We start from the raw sequence: 15,604 nt of genomic DNA, 5'->3' as shown, positions 1-15,604 counted from the left end.
ATTGCTGCCACAGGATGTGGGGATGGCTGCCAATTGTTGCAGTCATGTTGCTTGTGGGCTTCCTAGAGGCAGCTGGTCAGCCACCATGGGAACAGAATGCAGGACTGGGAGGGCCTTTGGTGTGATCCAACAAGGCTCTCCTCATATTCTTAAGTTCACAAAATTATGCCCATGTCAAGCTCTGTTTCTTTAGATATTTACACCTCACCTTTCTCTGCAATGGGGACCCAAAGTAGCTTAGAACATCACTCTCCCCTCCTCCATTTTATCCTCTCAACAACCCCATAAGGTAGGTTCGGCCAAAAGAAAGTGATTAGCCGAAGATCTCCTAGCAAGCTTCTGGTCTCAGAGTAGAGATTTGAGCCTGGGCCTTGCAGATCCTAGTCTGAGCTAGCTGTAACCGTTACATATTGCTGGCTGTCAGTTCACATCTGGCTTGGGGTGTGGGAGAAACGGGGTGCCACTTTGCTTGTTCCTTATCCTTTCTAAGGACTTCTGGCATTAGACAGTACTGTTCTAGTTGGTTGGAGGATTGTGGTGACATGATTGGTCCCAATGGGATTGCATTCAGAATACGTGAAGCTGCGTTCCACTGAGTCTGACTGTTGGTGTATCAAGGTAATTATTGTCTACTCCCACTTGGGTCTCAGGCAGAGGTCTTTTCCATCGCCTTCTGCCTGATCCTTTTAACTGGAGGTGCCAAGGGTTGAACCATGAACCTTCTGTATGTGAAGCAGATGCTCTGCCACTGAGGCACAACCCCTCCCTCTTATGGGACTATCCCACATCAAGAAACTTGGGGTGACTCTGGAATACTCATGGGTGTCTCATCACAGATGCTGTAATCTTTTCACAGGGAAAGGTCATATTCATCCAATTGAACAATTGGCAAACATCATTGGTGATTCATTATGAATTTGAAACTTAATAACAAGAATAAAATAATTGCTTTGCTGGATCAGACTCAAGAACTAGTCCAGTAGCAGTTCTTGGAAGCCCACAGGCAGAGCATCACAGGGATAGCCATCCAATGTGGCTTGTGGTAAGTAGCTGAGTAAGATTTGGGGGGGGGCAATCAGTGGGAGGGCTTCTAGTGTCCCTACCCCACTGGCAGACCTCCTGAGGACACCTGGTTTTTTGCCACTGTGTGACACAGAGTGTTGGTGGGCCATTGGCCTGATCCAACATGGCTTCTATTATGTTCTTATGTATTTAGAGGTATCTGGCCTCTCCAGGTGGCTTATGGCTAATGCCCATAAACAGACTCGTCTATGAATACAAATTAGTAATAATATTCAATGGTTTATGCTTTTTTTAACTACCCAGAATACTGCTTCCCTTTGGAATTGTTTTCTTATGAGATGTAACCTTCAGTGCTAAAGAACATGAAGAGGCTGTGAATACAAACTGGGCCATAGAATTATCTGAGATGACAATATCTGGTGGACTCATGTGCCAGCCTTCTAAATTAAATATTTGGGGGAGAGGTTGTGATGCAACATGACGTGGGTGTTCATCCTGGAACAACTGCTTGCTGTAGGCCAGTGGCAAATTGCAAGCCTGTTTGATGTTAACTTAAATTATATCTTTAAAGATTCCAATTTAGCTTACTTCCTATCTCTTCTGTGTGTTTTCTTTGTTCTTCAATGTGTCATAATAACCAAAGAGGGCTGGAAAAAATCCAAAATTACTTACTGCCTCTAGGATTGTAAAAACTTGTAAAACTACAAAGGATCTATATTTTGTAGGTGCTGAATAGAACACGCTTCTGGGAATTATTGGCCTGATTCCATTTCTTAGTCATGTAACCCCTTCCTAGTTTTCAAAATGTTACATCTAAGAATACCGTATTAGCTAGGGTGTCCATGGTTCAGATGTCAGCTCTGCCACGGAATTAATGGCATGTATCCTGCTGCTCTGCTGAGTAAAGCTAAGTGCCTTCCCATGCCTAAGGAGCTTTCTTCCAATTTAAATGACTCTTCTTCCAGCGGAAGAGCTACTTAAGTTGGAGCAAGGCTCCTCTGGCTGGATGCTAGTAAATTTTAGGTAGCCTTAGGCAATCTTCAGTTTGTCATCCCCTGCCCCTGTCTGTAATATGGGGATAATGCTGACTCACCCTACAAAGTTTGTGACATGTGAATGAGTAAGGAGAACAATGCCTTTTAGTGCTGGGGAGGGAAATCCTAGAAGTTAAGACCAGTGCCAAAGGCACAGACAACATGATCCTGTGTATAAAGGGGTCTACAGCCTATGGCTGTAAAGCCAAACGTGGTTCCATCTGGTACCAAATATGGCTATACTAAAAAGAAAGCAATTTTTTTAAAGGTTCATGGGAGGAGTTAGAGCGGAACTACAAGTGACAAAAGGCACAGATTGGACACTTGTCAGCTTCCCTCAAGTTTTGATGGGAAATGTAGGCAGCTTGGCGGAATGTTGGACAAGTGACAGTTGAAAAGTCCATTGGACAGCAGTCAGAGAGCCAAGCTGCAAGACTAGGATGCCTACATTTCCCATCAAAACTTGAGGGAAGCTGACAAGTGTCCAACCTGTGCCTTTTGTCACTTGTAGTTCCGCTCTAAGTGAAGTACTAGAATAACCAGTATGTGAGGAGAGTGGCAGGCAAAGATTTTTATGGGACTCAATGGAAATGAAAGAGGTGATCAGCTGCCAGGAATCCAGCAAGCGGGAATCATGCACGGTTATGCCTGTGTACTAAAATAGTGGCGTAGGTGCTCCTTATTTTTAACGTGTGTGTGTGTATAATATAAAATTTATATTTGTTTCCTTATGGTGAGATTTTAGCCTCTCAAGTTCCTAATGAAGGACTTGCAGCAACCCGTGTTTGAGCTGTGGAAACTTTATGGATTATTGATCAACATGTCAGTTATAAGTAATTTTAAATAATATATTTTCAGTTCGGCAAATAGGCTTTCTTATACTGGCTCCCTCTAACTTCTGACGTTGTTTGGCTCTTTGTTGTAAAAAGTTACAGACCCCTGCCGTTCGTGTCTTTGCTGAAGTGAGTCTCTCTGTGTTCATCAGGGCTTGCTCCAAGATAAATGTCTATAGGATTGTGTAACCTGAATGCCCTAACAGCAGTTATGGTGTGTTTTGAAGGAAGTGCTTCTGGAATTTGTGTGAATCCAGTGTACGCCAATACAAATAAAGGTATTTTAGTCAGCCATAGGATGTTCAAAATGAAAGCTGAAACTCAAACTGCTGATGTACTAACATTAGGAACAACTGTCTGTGACAGATGCAGAAATGCAAAGTTGTCTGCCAAGGTTATAATCCACATTAGGAAATGAAGGTGCAGTCTATACTTCCTTAAATAAATAAGAGTCCACGTGTTGTGTATGTGTCACATAACATATGAAGCTGCCACATACTAAATCAGACCCTTGGTCCACCAAGGTCTTTAGTATTGTCCGCTCGTCCGCTCTGACTGGCAGCAGCTCTTCAGGGTCTCAGGCTGAGATCTTCCTCGTTATGTGCTTCATTTATCCTATTGCTCAGAGATGCTGAAAATTGGATCTTGTTCCTTCTGCATGCAAATCAAGTGATCTACCTCTGAGCCACAGATTCCTTCAACCTCAAATGATGACTTACTCATGTGAAACAGCCTTTGCTGATTAAACGTAAGGGGCAGAGCCTTTTTATTCCCCGCAGAGCATCTCATGCTAGGCTTGCCAATGAAGTGCTAGCAACTAGTGGGTGGGAACAAAAAAGCAGCATCATGCCAACACCCCAACATTACTTCTGGCACAAACCCAGATGTGACGACATTGTTGTGTCAGGGTGATGCTCTAGGATTCCAGGGAGAATCCCAGAGCGTTGCACTGGAAATGATGTCATGGTATCAGCGCAACACTGATTTCCCCCCCAGGTTGCTTCCACTGCTTCACCAAGTAGCAGTGGGAGTGGCAGGGCTAGGGCAGGAACTAGGCCTGGGCACCCTAGTTTCCTCAAATGCTAGAGCATTCATGGCATACCCTGGCAACATGCTGACATCATTTCTGGGCACAGGCGGATTGAATGCAGTGCACTGATATATTGATGTCACTAGTGAGCCCCTTTGCAACTCTGTGAGTCCCCATCCCCTGCTGGTTTCCAGGAAGACCTGGCAACCCTGGTTTCATCTGTGAGCTGGGATGCTCCTGTTTGGAAGTGGCCTTGAGGCAGGCAGTTGGCCTTTTTGCTTCTATATTAGCAGTACAGGGATAATAAACTTGGCATAAATTAATAAGGATTAATGCATGCTTTGGACTGTCTGAACCACTACATCAATACTAACTAGTTTATTTGTTATGGCTGTAGTTCTTTCCATGTGAGGTGAACGAATGAAAGTCTTGTTAGTAGTCTGATTGCAGGTCCCAGTGGCCCAACGTCATCTACTCTGACCGGCAGCCATGTTCCAGGATCACTGGTAGTAACTCTCTGTGGTAGGCAGGCCTAAGAGTTTCCTGGGAGTAACAGAAGAGCTTTTTTCAGATTACGCATGCATTTTTATGCCATCTTTTACCTCAGACTGGCTCTCCCTCTTTTCTCCATCTTGCCTTGACAATGTCTCTGTGTGGTAGATTAGGTTGAGGGAGGGTAAGTGGCCCAAAGCTTCATTGCTGCATGGGGATTTGAACCTGGGTCCCAAGGTCCTAATTTGGTGTTCCAACCACTGACTTTTCCTGTCTGCCACAGCTTTCCTTGGCATAGTGACAGTGTGGCAGGCAGGAGCTATCTTCTCTGTGTACAGCCTGGCATACGATCTAACTGCTCCAGGTCAGGGAACCTGCTGTGTTGAGCATCTAGTAAATTACTACTCACGTTGCCAACTAGGAAAGGCTGGAACAATTAAGGGAATTCTTGTGTCCTCCACAATGCATTGTGATTGGCTGGAAGGAGAGGGCTAGGCTGGAATAAAGACTCATAATCTTGGGAATTGGAGCTTCAGCAACTGAGCTGAGCCCTCCCTGAGAGAGCATCTGAGGTTAAGAGAGAGTGTCAGCCTTGATCCAGGTAAGAGCCATGGGGTAGCCGACGATTGCTGCTTCCTTCTCCCCCAAGGTAAGGCTAGTCCTAGTGAGGGTGTCGGTTCTGGTTCTGGAGTTGTTATCCTGCTCCATATGGGGAGCCTGAGCTGTTCCCTGTGGCAACTTGGCAGTGCTTGAAACGTATCCATGTTTGAACTTCTAAGTTGCCCTTTGACCTAGAAGGCTTTGTAACCTCAGATGTGTAGATGCTGGTTGTGGTTTCTTCAGTGGTGAGGAAAAAGTGGTGCACTCAGAAGATGCCTTGATAAATATGACATCTTTGCCTTCACCCCCCCCCCCGCCCCCGGTGAGATACAGCCGGCATCTCACCCTGCATTGTGGTGAGAGCAGTGCTGGGAAACAGCTTGGGATGTCCACGTTTGAACAACGTGCAAAACCATAGTTAAGATGTACTGTGGTTAATAAAACCAACCTCAAAATGTGGCTTCAAATTCTGGCTTAATTGTACCTTGTTAGTGGAGTGGCTTGTGTTCAGATGATCACCCTAACCGAAGCATTTTAATTAAACTGTGGTTATTCTACAGTTGCTGATTAGCTTTAATGGTCTGAGCTTTAATGAGTTTGTCTTAATTGGTAACCAGCGGGGCCTGGTAGAATTTTGAGTTCACTGGCTTTTCCTATCCTAAACTGAGAAAACAGTTTTATTGGGAAGCAATCAAATGTTGGCTGGTTGGCAGTCCTACACAGAGAGAACACCTTTACATTTTTCACTTGGTGGTGATATTCCCTTCCAGACTTAACAGACTGTAGTGGGTCAGCCCTGTTTTTGTTAAGGGTGTCTTTGTAGAGGAGCACCCCAAGTGATGAGTGGTTTCAGCATGTAACAGGAAGTGTGGGGGACAAGGAAGTACTGCGCACCACCTTTAGACTGTTTGGGATACCTGAAGGTGGCAACTGAAATATTAAGACGGGCCATATGCATACACAGGCTAGAGTTTAGTGCCAAGGTTCCCATAGTATGGGATTCACAGCAAAAATGTGTCAAGAAGCTCTTCAACTCTTTGGTCATGGTAAAAAATATCTCCCCCCTACACACACACCCCAGGCTAAGCACTCATTTTTTATCTGTCTACCTAGTGCTTTCAAAAGGTGTCCTTAGAATTCATAATCCAGACAGAGATGCGTGGCCATTGCATCCATCTCTAATGCCCCAGTTATGAATGTCGAGCCACTTTATAAAATGCAAATGTTTTCAGTTGCTTGTAACCTAGTTTTGCCAATAGCTCATTATTGGAAAGGTATGTGTTTTCAGCTTTAACTAACCCCTTATCTGAAACACAGATGTTTCCAATACCTGGAGCCTTGGCGTGGTCTGTTGTAGATGTTTCCATGCCATTCTACCTGAAGAGGGATTCTGTGAAATTTAAAATCTTGCAGCTTCTATACAGAACTAAATTGGTTCCATTAAAAGAGACTTGTTTTTATGGTCTGCCTTTCTCACTGAGATCCAAGGTGGAGTACACACACTACAAGTCAATATGAGTTTAGCTTAGTGATTTGGTTCAGCCATTATATGAAACCATGATTTAATTAACTAGGACTCGAGTGATCGTCTGAATACAAGTTGCTCCTCTAACCTTGGTTAATTTTACTGTGTGGCACACTGGGTGCAATTGCTGTTCTTCATGGAGTAAGGGATTTCTGTGCAGATTTTAAACTTTGGGAAGAGTGATGATTATTTTTGCAATGTGAGCTGGCTTTAATGGGAGAGGAATGGATCAGAACCGGAATTTGGATCTGTGATGAGTATGCGGGACTTTAGTTTGTTCTCAATATATATGTGAATTAGGGTTCCCAGGTCTGTCCACCCTCCTAGTGAGAGGAGAGGACTCAGAACTTACCGGGAATCTCCTCTTCGCGGGCGCGTGTTCCCTGCCCCGACGCAACAACGTCACTTCCAGAAGTGACCACAGCCAGCCACACTGACTGTGGGAGTGCTCCTGCATTCTGCACGGGGCCGATTCTTTGAGAATCAGCCTCTTGGGGGCCAAGATCAGCCCCAAACAAAGCACGGGAACACTCCTGTGGCCAGTGCAACAATGTCATTTCTGGAAGTGACATTGTCACATTTGCCGGGAACATGTTCCTGGGGTCCCTGCTGGTGGTGGGCGATCTCTGGGAGGCCTGAAACTTCCTGCCAGTCGCTGGCAACTGGCAGGAAAGCTGGTAAATCACCAGGAGATTGCCTGCCACTGGCAAGCACCTGAGATCCCTAATGCAAACACTTAAGTTTGCTGGGTGAACTTGGACCCAACTACATATACTCCTCCAGTAAGGCCTCCATGCCCTTACTGTAGCTAAAAGGCTTACATTACAGCACAGGAGAGAAAAATACCCACTACCTATAATTCAGTGGATTGAAGACCTTATAACCTTTTCAGTCTTTGAACATATGACAAATAGACAACTGCTGTGTATGGATTTAATTTTTTGATATTTGGAAACCTTTTACAGATGCTCAGGGCTTTTTTTCTGGGGGAAAGAGGTGGTGGGACTCAGTGAGTTACCCTTGGAGAAAATGGTCACATGGCTGGTGGCCCCGCACGGTGCGGTGGGCAATCTAAACTCCCCTCCGTCTGGAGATCAGGGGGCGGGGCCACCAGCCATGTGACCATTTTCAAGAGGTTCCAGAATTCCGTTCCCCTGCGTTCCAGCTGAAAAAAAGCCCTGGAGATGCTTATGTATAGACCTGCTGTTATTGTTGTCAAATTTTTATTTCTATTTTGAATGAGATTTGTTTTAATTTTTAAAAAATACTCTCAGCCTAATCTATCTCACAGAATTGTTGTGAGTATAAAATGGAGGAGACAAAAATGATGTAAGCAGCATTGAGGAGACAGTTGGTCATAAATGAATTAAAGAAGATTTGGGGGCTGGGGGCTGTACATTGCGCTGCTGGGGAATGTACACTAGGAAAACTTAATGAAATTGCTCATCTTGTTGTTCTGGTTTTGATTTTACAGTTCATGTGGGAGGCACTCTGTAGGTCAGGGACCCCAAACTTTTTAATCCCGCAGGCACCTTTAGAATTTCTGCGCAGCCAATCAAATTTCCAATAGTTAATCAGAAGCCCTGCTGGGCAAAACCCCCACCTAAGCCCACTTGCTTTCTGAAAACACGTGCCTGGCCCCAGGAAAGTTGTTGGCAAGCGCCATGGTGCCAATAGGCACCATGTTGAAGACCCCTGCTGTAGGTATTTTAGCTGAGGGCATGCCAAATGAGTACAGTGGTAAGATTTCTTCTTGTGTACCTCTAATCAATTGGTTTAGTGAAACAAAGGAAATCGTGTTTGATGGGATACATTAAGCCAATATTGTCCATGATCTATAATGCTAACTATAAAATGACACCCTTGTTTACAGGAGAGTGAGAGCTAAGCCACAAGTGACGCCTGACACAGGTTGGACACTTGTCAGCTTCCCTCAAGTTTTGATGGGAAATGTAGGCATCCTGGTCTTGCAGCTGTAATGGAGAGCCAAGCTGTAAAACCAGGACGCCTACATTTCCCATCAAAACTTGAGGGAAGCTGACAAGTGTCCAACCTGTGTAAGGCGTCACTTGTAGCTTGGCTCTCAGTTGGCTGGGGTCACACAGTCAAGACAGAAATGCTAGGAAGGAAACTGGGTTCACATTATGGTGACCTAAGTTCGTTCCATGCCCATTTTGCTTTTGGGTGGGTTCCTCTCAGAACTGCCTGTTCTTCCTCCTCCTGAGTACGATTAAAAGTGACCTGGTCAAGATGCGGAGGAAGTGAGCCACATAAAGACTGAAAGCAGTCTGCATCTTCAAAGAACTATGCAAATGATGGTTTTAATGGCAAGACTCATCAGCATATTTATTAGTAATGTTAACATAGTGTATGCCTTCACCAGCCAACTGTGATTATTGGGCTGACTTTAGAAGACAACAGGCTTTGTACTGGGAGTGATCTAGTTTTTGCTACGGTGTCTGACCTGTGTCAGGGCTGTACCCATTCAGACCAATTAGATATTCCTACAACCCTTGCACCCAGAAAACAAGTGTGTCAGGAAGAAGGACCTAGCCTTGTCACTGATACCTAGCTTTCTATAGGTAGGTATCTTATGTGGGCAGGTGGGTAATCTTTCCATTGCACAAGCCTTCCCCTGCAGTTTCATATTTTTTCTCATGTCCTTCCCTCCCCTAAAGCACTGTGCAGGATTTCCCCCATCTCTTCTTGCCAACCCTGTGAGGTTAATTAGGCTGGCCCAAGGGCTGAGGAGGAGTTTGAACTCTTGCCTCCCCAGTCCTAGTTTGACAGACTAATTGCTAGGGCTATACTATTACAGAACTGTTCAAGAAGGTGCTTCATAAAGGTAAAGGAACTGTGTTGAGGATGTATTACTTGTTTGCTGCAAGTATTACCCTATTGTTGCTTTATTGTTTTCTACTGTTGTAATACCATTTTTTCCCATTATATCCACACTTTGTATCATACCTAATAATGCTATGCTCATTTAGACTTCTGTAACCCTAGTCCATCTCTTATTTGATGTCTCCTTATATGGATCATATCAACTCGTGCTGTGCTTATTAGCTGTTTCTTTGTATGGAATGTTGTTGACTTAGGGTTATGTAATCCATTTTGAGTCTCAGTGAGAAAGACAGACTATCAATACAGTAAACAAATAAATGGAAATGTTTCCTTTCTCCAGTGTTGTGGCTTTGATGTAGGCAACTGAGATCTTGCTTTGGCAACTCTGGAACTGTGTGATTTCCTGGGAAGAGTGGTGTTGGGCAGACTGTAGGAAGGGATTTCTGGCTTCTCTGGGAGAAGGCAATGCTGTGGGGGAGCTGGAAATACGGTGCCTTGGTGTGCCTTTCAAATCTAGACAGGAGTAAAAATTAACTATACTTTTGTTAGAAGACAGTGGTTATACTGCAAAAATACTGTTTTGTTTATACTGTCACCTCTTGGTTGAGCGTCTTCTGTGTTTTATATGTGAAGGCTTTGTGTCCATAAAAATAGCACTGCTGAGCTGGAATGATACTTACCTATAGCCAGGGCTTTTTTGGGGGGTGGCATTCACTGGTACTGAGTACGGGCACCTTTGTGGGAGGGGAGGGGCTCTCCCAAGTTCTGTGGGAGGAATTGGTGGAAATTGGTGCGACCTTATATATAAGTACTGGCACTTAAAAAAAACCACAGTATCCATAGTAAAAAAAAAATTCAGTTACAGATGCCTATTTAGCTTGTTTCATTTCTCTCCCCTCCTATACACTGAGCAAACAGGGATTTATTACAGCTACAAAACTGTTAAAAAATAAAAAGCACACGTGTGCATAAGCACATGCAACCCAAACCTCAAAATCATTAAATAAGCAATCAGAGAAAATGAATTCACTGAGGTTACTTGGAAAATTAGAGGTAGGAGAAAAAAATTAAGAAGTTACTTTAGTAGCATTTACTCAAGAGGTATACAAGACAAGAGCCACTGTGGTGTGGTGTACAACTTAGGTCCCGAACTGGGTCATGTGAGGATCTGCAAGTCATTTAAGAACAAAGGGCAAGCCCTTCTCATGTCTGTCTGGCTGAGGAGAAAATGGAGTCCTCTCAAGGCTGATGCATATGTTACAAAGTCAGTATGGCACTCTGTGCTGGGATCTCAAATATGGAGGCATGTGTGAGCCTGATTCATGTTGGCACCAGGGAGAGGAAGCTTAAGAATTCCTTCAGCCCACATCATTTTCCTGACCTGAAGTGGCCTTGGGGAACCACTTATTTGTCTGGCTAGGGAAATGTATGTGTTACTGACGGCTACGTTTAGGTTGTTCCCTGTCCCTATTTCAGGTTGGGACAGCAGTGGTGGTGGAAGAATGCCCTAAGCCCCATCTCCCCACAGTTGCCACCTGAAGCAGTCCCCTACCCAGCACACATGGGAATTGAGTTCCTAGCACAGAATGCCACATATCCACCAGACAGACTTTGTAACATGTATTATAGGACTGGGGAGAGGGATTTTCCACCTCAGGGGAAGGGGACAGAACCTACTCTTCCCACCATTTTGAAAGGCAGAGTTCCATAGAACCATCAGTACTCCTAGTCACCTAGCTTCAAAATCCCCTCAGAGCACTAGCTAGAAAACAGGCTGATTTGTTGCAGGAATCCAATAGTTCAGCCCCAAGAACATACTGGCTGAGGTACAGTCGTGACACAGTCATCCTAGTTATTTCCGGTATAAAATTGAGCTGGATTTTCATTCTGTTTTCCCATGTGAAAGATTTTGGCACGAGAGAAACAGGGAGCCCTCTGCATCCGTCAACAATAGTAGCCACAGGCGATTTTCAGCTGAATACTGGTAGGTCAGGTTTTATATGATGCTGGTTGTCTTCTGTTCCTCTCGGGTCTGAAAAAATCTCTCCTGTTCCTCTGGCCTCTGTCTAGAAGTCAGCAACCAATAAAGACATTTTGTTTTGCCTTCATGTGGATTCCCTCCACTCAAGGGATTAGATTGATTAGAACTGGGACCTTAGAGTTGCGGCTGTTTAAGCCTGGTTTTGTAGGCCAGGCACCAAAACTATTTTTCTTAAACTTGCTTTTAAAGTGTAGCTGATAAGGGTCTTGCTGTATTGTTTTGAGGATGTAAGAACCTGGAAGCTTCCATGGGGCACATGTGCTTTGTTTGCTGCAAGCATTTGGAAGGTGTGGGAATCTGTGAAATTTCTAGTCGGAATGGCCGTTGTTGGGTTGCTGAAGTCTCAGATGCCACAGACAGAATGTTGGAGTAGGCCAGAGCGATTCTGGATCAAAGACTCATTGGGGGACCATGGGCCACTCACCCACGCTTCACAGTATGATTTTCGGAACAAAAGGGGTAAGGAAGATCATGCACCCTGGTCTGCGCTCCTTGGAGGAGGGGCAGGATACAAATGGATGGATAGATTCTCAAGGAAAGATTCTTAACAAAAAGGTAGGCGCTATTTTGGTGGCAGCCCAAATTATGTATGGAGGTGTTGGATGCTTACCATGGTTTTAGAGAAAGAATGGCAGATTGCAAAAATGGGGAGTGGCCCCTAATGAGCCCAGGACAGGGAGGCAACCTATGACTGAATGTGATCATGTATTATGGATTGAAGACAGTAATTAAGTGGAATAACAAATATGGTTGTACTTCTCATTGTGTACCCTTTTCCAAATCATAACATATATTTGTATCAGCAATGAGTTAGAAAATTAACATTACAGAAAAAAAGCTGGGCAGAAGTAAAGTTTAGGAGTGGTTAAGATCGCGGGACTCTAATCTGGAGAACTGGGATTGTTTCCCCTCTCCTCTGCTCGAAGCCAGCTGGGTGACCTTGGGTCAGTCACAGTTCTCTGGTGGGGCTCTCTCAGCCCCACCCACCTTACAGGGTGTTTTGTTGTGGGGATAATACGGCATACTTTGTAAACCGCTCTGAGCAGGCATTAAGTTGTCCTGAATGGCGGTGCATAAATCGAATGTTGTTGTTATTATTAAAGTTGCCAGATCTCTGCCTAGAGAGGTACTATTTAAAAATTTCAAGGCACCAGGAGGGGATGTAGGCGATTGCTCCACCCAGAACCCTACCTGTACTTTTGATCATCTTTCCCCACTCACTTCCCATGGGGTAAAACTGAAGACAGACTTGCCATGTCATGCAGAGGAGGAGAAGGAGCATCAGGGCAGGAGACATCATTGTTGCATCCCTTTCTGTTGTCTTAACTACATGAAGCACTGTGCGCAGATCCTCCATGGATCCTGCCAGCCAGATGAGTGTTGGGAGGTCTGTGTTGAAATTTAATTCCCAGGTATGTGGGACCTGTCTTGGATCAGGACCATAAGGAAAGGCCCTGACTTGAAGCAGAGTGTGTGGTGGTGGGGAGGGCTTACGTGACCTTGAAAGGGAGCCCAAATTACATTGGGCCCTACTACACCTGGGAAGTAAGTTCCAGCATCAAACTCCAAGTGAACGCCTGGTCTGTAAGACTGTAAACAATATACCGTGTAGATAGGCCTCGGTACTGTCAAAGTTACGGGCAGAGCCTCTGGATTTAGCGTTATCTATCCTGGACAGAGGGCATGTTGGTTGTAGTGCCCAGGTAGGAAGATTAGCAGAAGGTAGGCAGCAAAAGGAGAGACCAAACTGGGAGGTAAGATTAATCCTTCTCTCTTTTCCAGCTGGCAGGATCATGCGGCAGCGCCGGGGCTGCATCAGAGTGCTGGCTCCATTCTGCGTCCTGGTTATCTTCCTCTTACTCACGCTGACTGCTTCCTACAAGCCGGTCATTGTCGTCCATGGCCTCTTTGACAGCCCTTCCGACTTTGGAGCCCTGTTAGAGTTTATCAATGAGGTAGGAAACCTCGAGTGGCTGTAGATGTGGGAGGGTTTGAGGGATGCTGGATGGAAAATAACTTTATTAGTGTTGCTTTCTCCCTGACTACCTCTCACACCAAATGAGTATCATTCAAATTAACATCAGAAATGTCTGAAGGCAACTGGAGAGTGAACAGCTGGGGTGCACTCTCCTTTCCATCTCCCTGTACTTCAAAAATAGGTCCTGCCAAGGGAATCCCTGACCTGTGTGCGAAGCTCATCCGTTTTGCTTCTACGGTGCATAGGCAGAAAACAGGATGGGGTCAAATTCCTTGGCAGGACCTTGTGTTCTGCTTGTCTGTTGTTTGTGCCAAGCACCTTCCGCGTAGGGGTGGAAGAGTGCACAAACAACTGCCAGAACATTATAAGCGGGATGCACACTACTGCACAACTTACCATCTTGCACAGGGCATCTGTTTAACCTCTGGTCCTTTGCCCTTCCTCTAAGGAGTTTGGGGCACAGTAGATGGTTCTTCATTGTATCCTCACAATAGCCTTGGGAGGCAAGTCACTCTCTCACCCAGCCCAAATCACCAAATGAGCTTCAGAGCTGGGTGGAGATTTGAACCCGGGTTTCCCCAGTCTTAGTCTGGCACTTTAATCATTTCATCATAACAGGTCTCTGTTGAATGATTGCAAAGGTAGGTGAAGGATATCCAAATTAGTGGGAAAGTGGGATTGTGCGAAGTAGAGCAGCAGATACCAGTGTGTTACCAACTACCATAGCTTTTAGTTTGGGGTTGTTGTTTTTTGGCAGGGGGGTCTGAAGCCCTAAGTGATTTGAGCTCAAGTATTATGTTCACCTATATATAGGTACTTAGGGTTTCATCTACCAGTGGTGCCCTGCTGCAGCTGCTTTGTCAGTGGAAAGGTTGATGGGTACTTGTGGCAGAGACTTTTAAATGGTAGCCCCAAGTTACGGGACTCCTTCCACTTGGAAATATGGGTATTTCCCTTTTCGTTTGGCCTTCTGGTGCAGTGTTTAAAAACCTCTCTCTTCTGGATGGCCTTTAAAACCCATTGACATTTTATGAGCCCTTTGATGTTTTTATGAGCCCTTTTAGGGGTTCTAAAAACTATTACAGTTTCAGTCTAAAAGAAGGCGGCTTTTTATCTTTACTGTTCCCAAATGATATATTTTAGTGTGTTGCTCCAAAGTTTTTAAATAATAACAATAACAACAATATTCAATTTATATACTGCTCTTCAGGACAACTTAACACCCGCTCAGAGTGGTTTACAAAATATGTCATTATTATCCCCACAACAACAAACACCCTGTGAGGTGAGTGGGGCTGAGAGAGCGCCTAGAAGCTGTGACTGACTCAAGGTCACCCAGCTGGCTTCAAATGGAGGTGGGGAATCAAACCTGGTTCTCCAGATTAGGGTCCTGTGCTCTTAACCACTACACCAAACTGGCTGCACTGTATGCTGTGTCTGCAGATGGAAGAATTAATTGGTTTTTAACTTTGGTTATTAGCATTAGCCAGATTTGCATTGTATATATTTTTATTTCAACAGTGCTTTGAATGCTTGTAACTTTAAATAACAGGGCAGGCAGTGATTTCACTCCATAAGGCAACTTCCTGCCTCTGAGGCTTAGCTAACGGGCCTGTCTTGCCAGCCCAGCGTTTCCTGTGCTATAATGATGGGGCAAGCACCAGGAACAGATTCTGGAGTGCACGTTTTAATATGACCACAACCTTTCCAGGAAATAAACAAAAGCAATGAACTCCTTCATTTGAGTTTTTTCTTAACAGGCAGTAAGTTAAAAGTCTTTTTTTAAAAAATCCAATTGTGCCTGCCTGTCAAAGAGGCTTCAATTTCAAAAATTCTCAGAAGTTCAAGGTGAGATGCAAAAGATCTATCTGATTTCTGTGTGACTTTATAACAGTCAACTAGTCGGACATTCTAACCAGCACAATACACTGCTTTTAATGCATCCCTGTTTTTCAGCTCTCCTATCTATCCCAGTAGAAATGTTTCCCTCTGCCAAGAGCAACCATAAGTTCTCCAGGCCCAGATTCCCTCTGCCCCATCCCTACACCAAGCAGACCCACTCCAAACATTTACGTTAAAACAAATTACATAATTCACCTGGTTTCCTGAGCCTTCACAATTCTCTCACCTCCCCCTGTTCTTGATGGCCCTGAATTTCCCAGGCATGCCCCCTAAATGTGACTGTTTCTATCTCCCTCTCCAAT

The 15,604-nt window shown here is 44.7% G+C and overlaps 1 protein-coding gene across 1 annotated transcript in view; it reads left to right on the top strand.

The window, feature by feature from the left end:
- PPT2 (palmitoyl-protein thioesterase 2) overlaps positions 1–15,604 on the top strand; it is a 53,717-nt gene that overhangs the window by 13,636 nt on the left and 24,477 nt on the right. The window contains exon 2 of the mRNA XM_054975253.1: positions 13,205–13,377. Coding sequence (XP_054831228.1) covers positions 13,216–13,377 — 162 coding nt within the window. The 5' untranslated portion in view covers positions 13,205–13,215. The remainder of the gene's footprint in view (positions 1–13,204; positions 13,378–15,604) is intronic.

Source organism: Eublepharis macularius, chromosome 4 (assembly GCF_028583425.1).
Source record: "Eublepharis macularius isolate TG4126 chromosome 4, MPM_Emac_v1.0, whole genome shotgun sequence".
NCBI lineage: Eukaryota > Metazoa > Chordata > Lepidosauria > Squamata > Eublepharidae > Eublepharis > Eublepharis macularius.
Note: the sequence above shows the minus strand (reverse complement) of the source record. Positions and strands in the feature narration are given on the sequence as shown.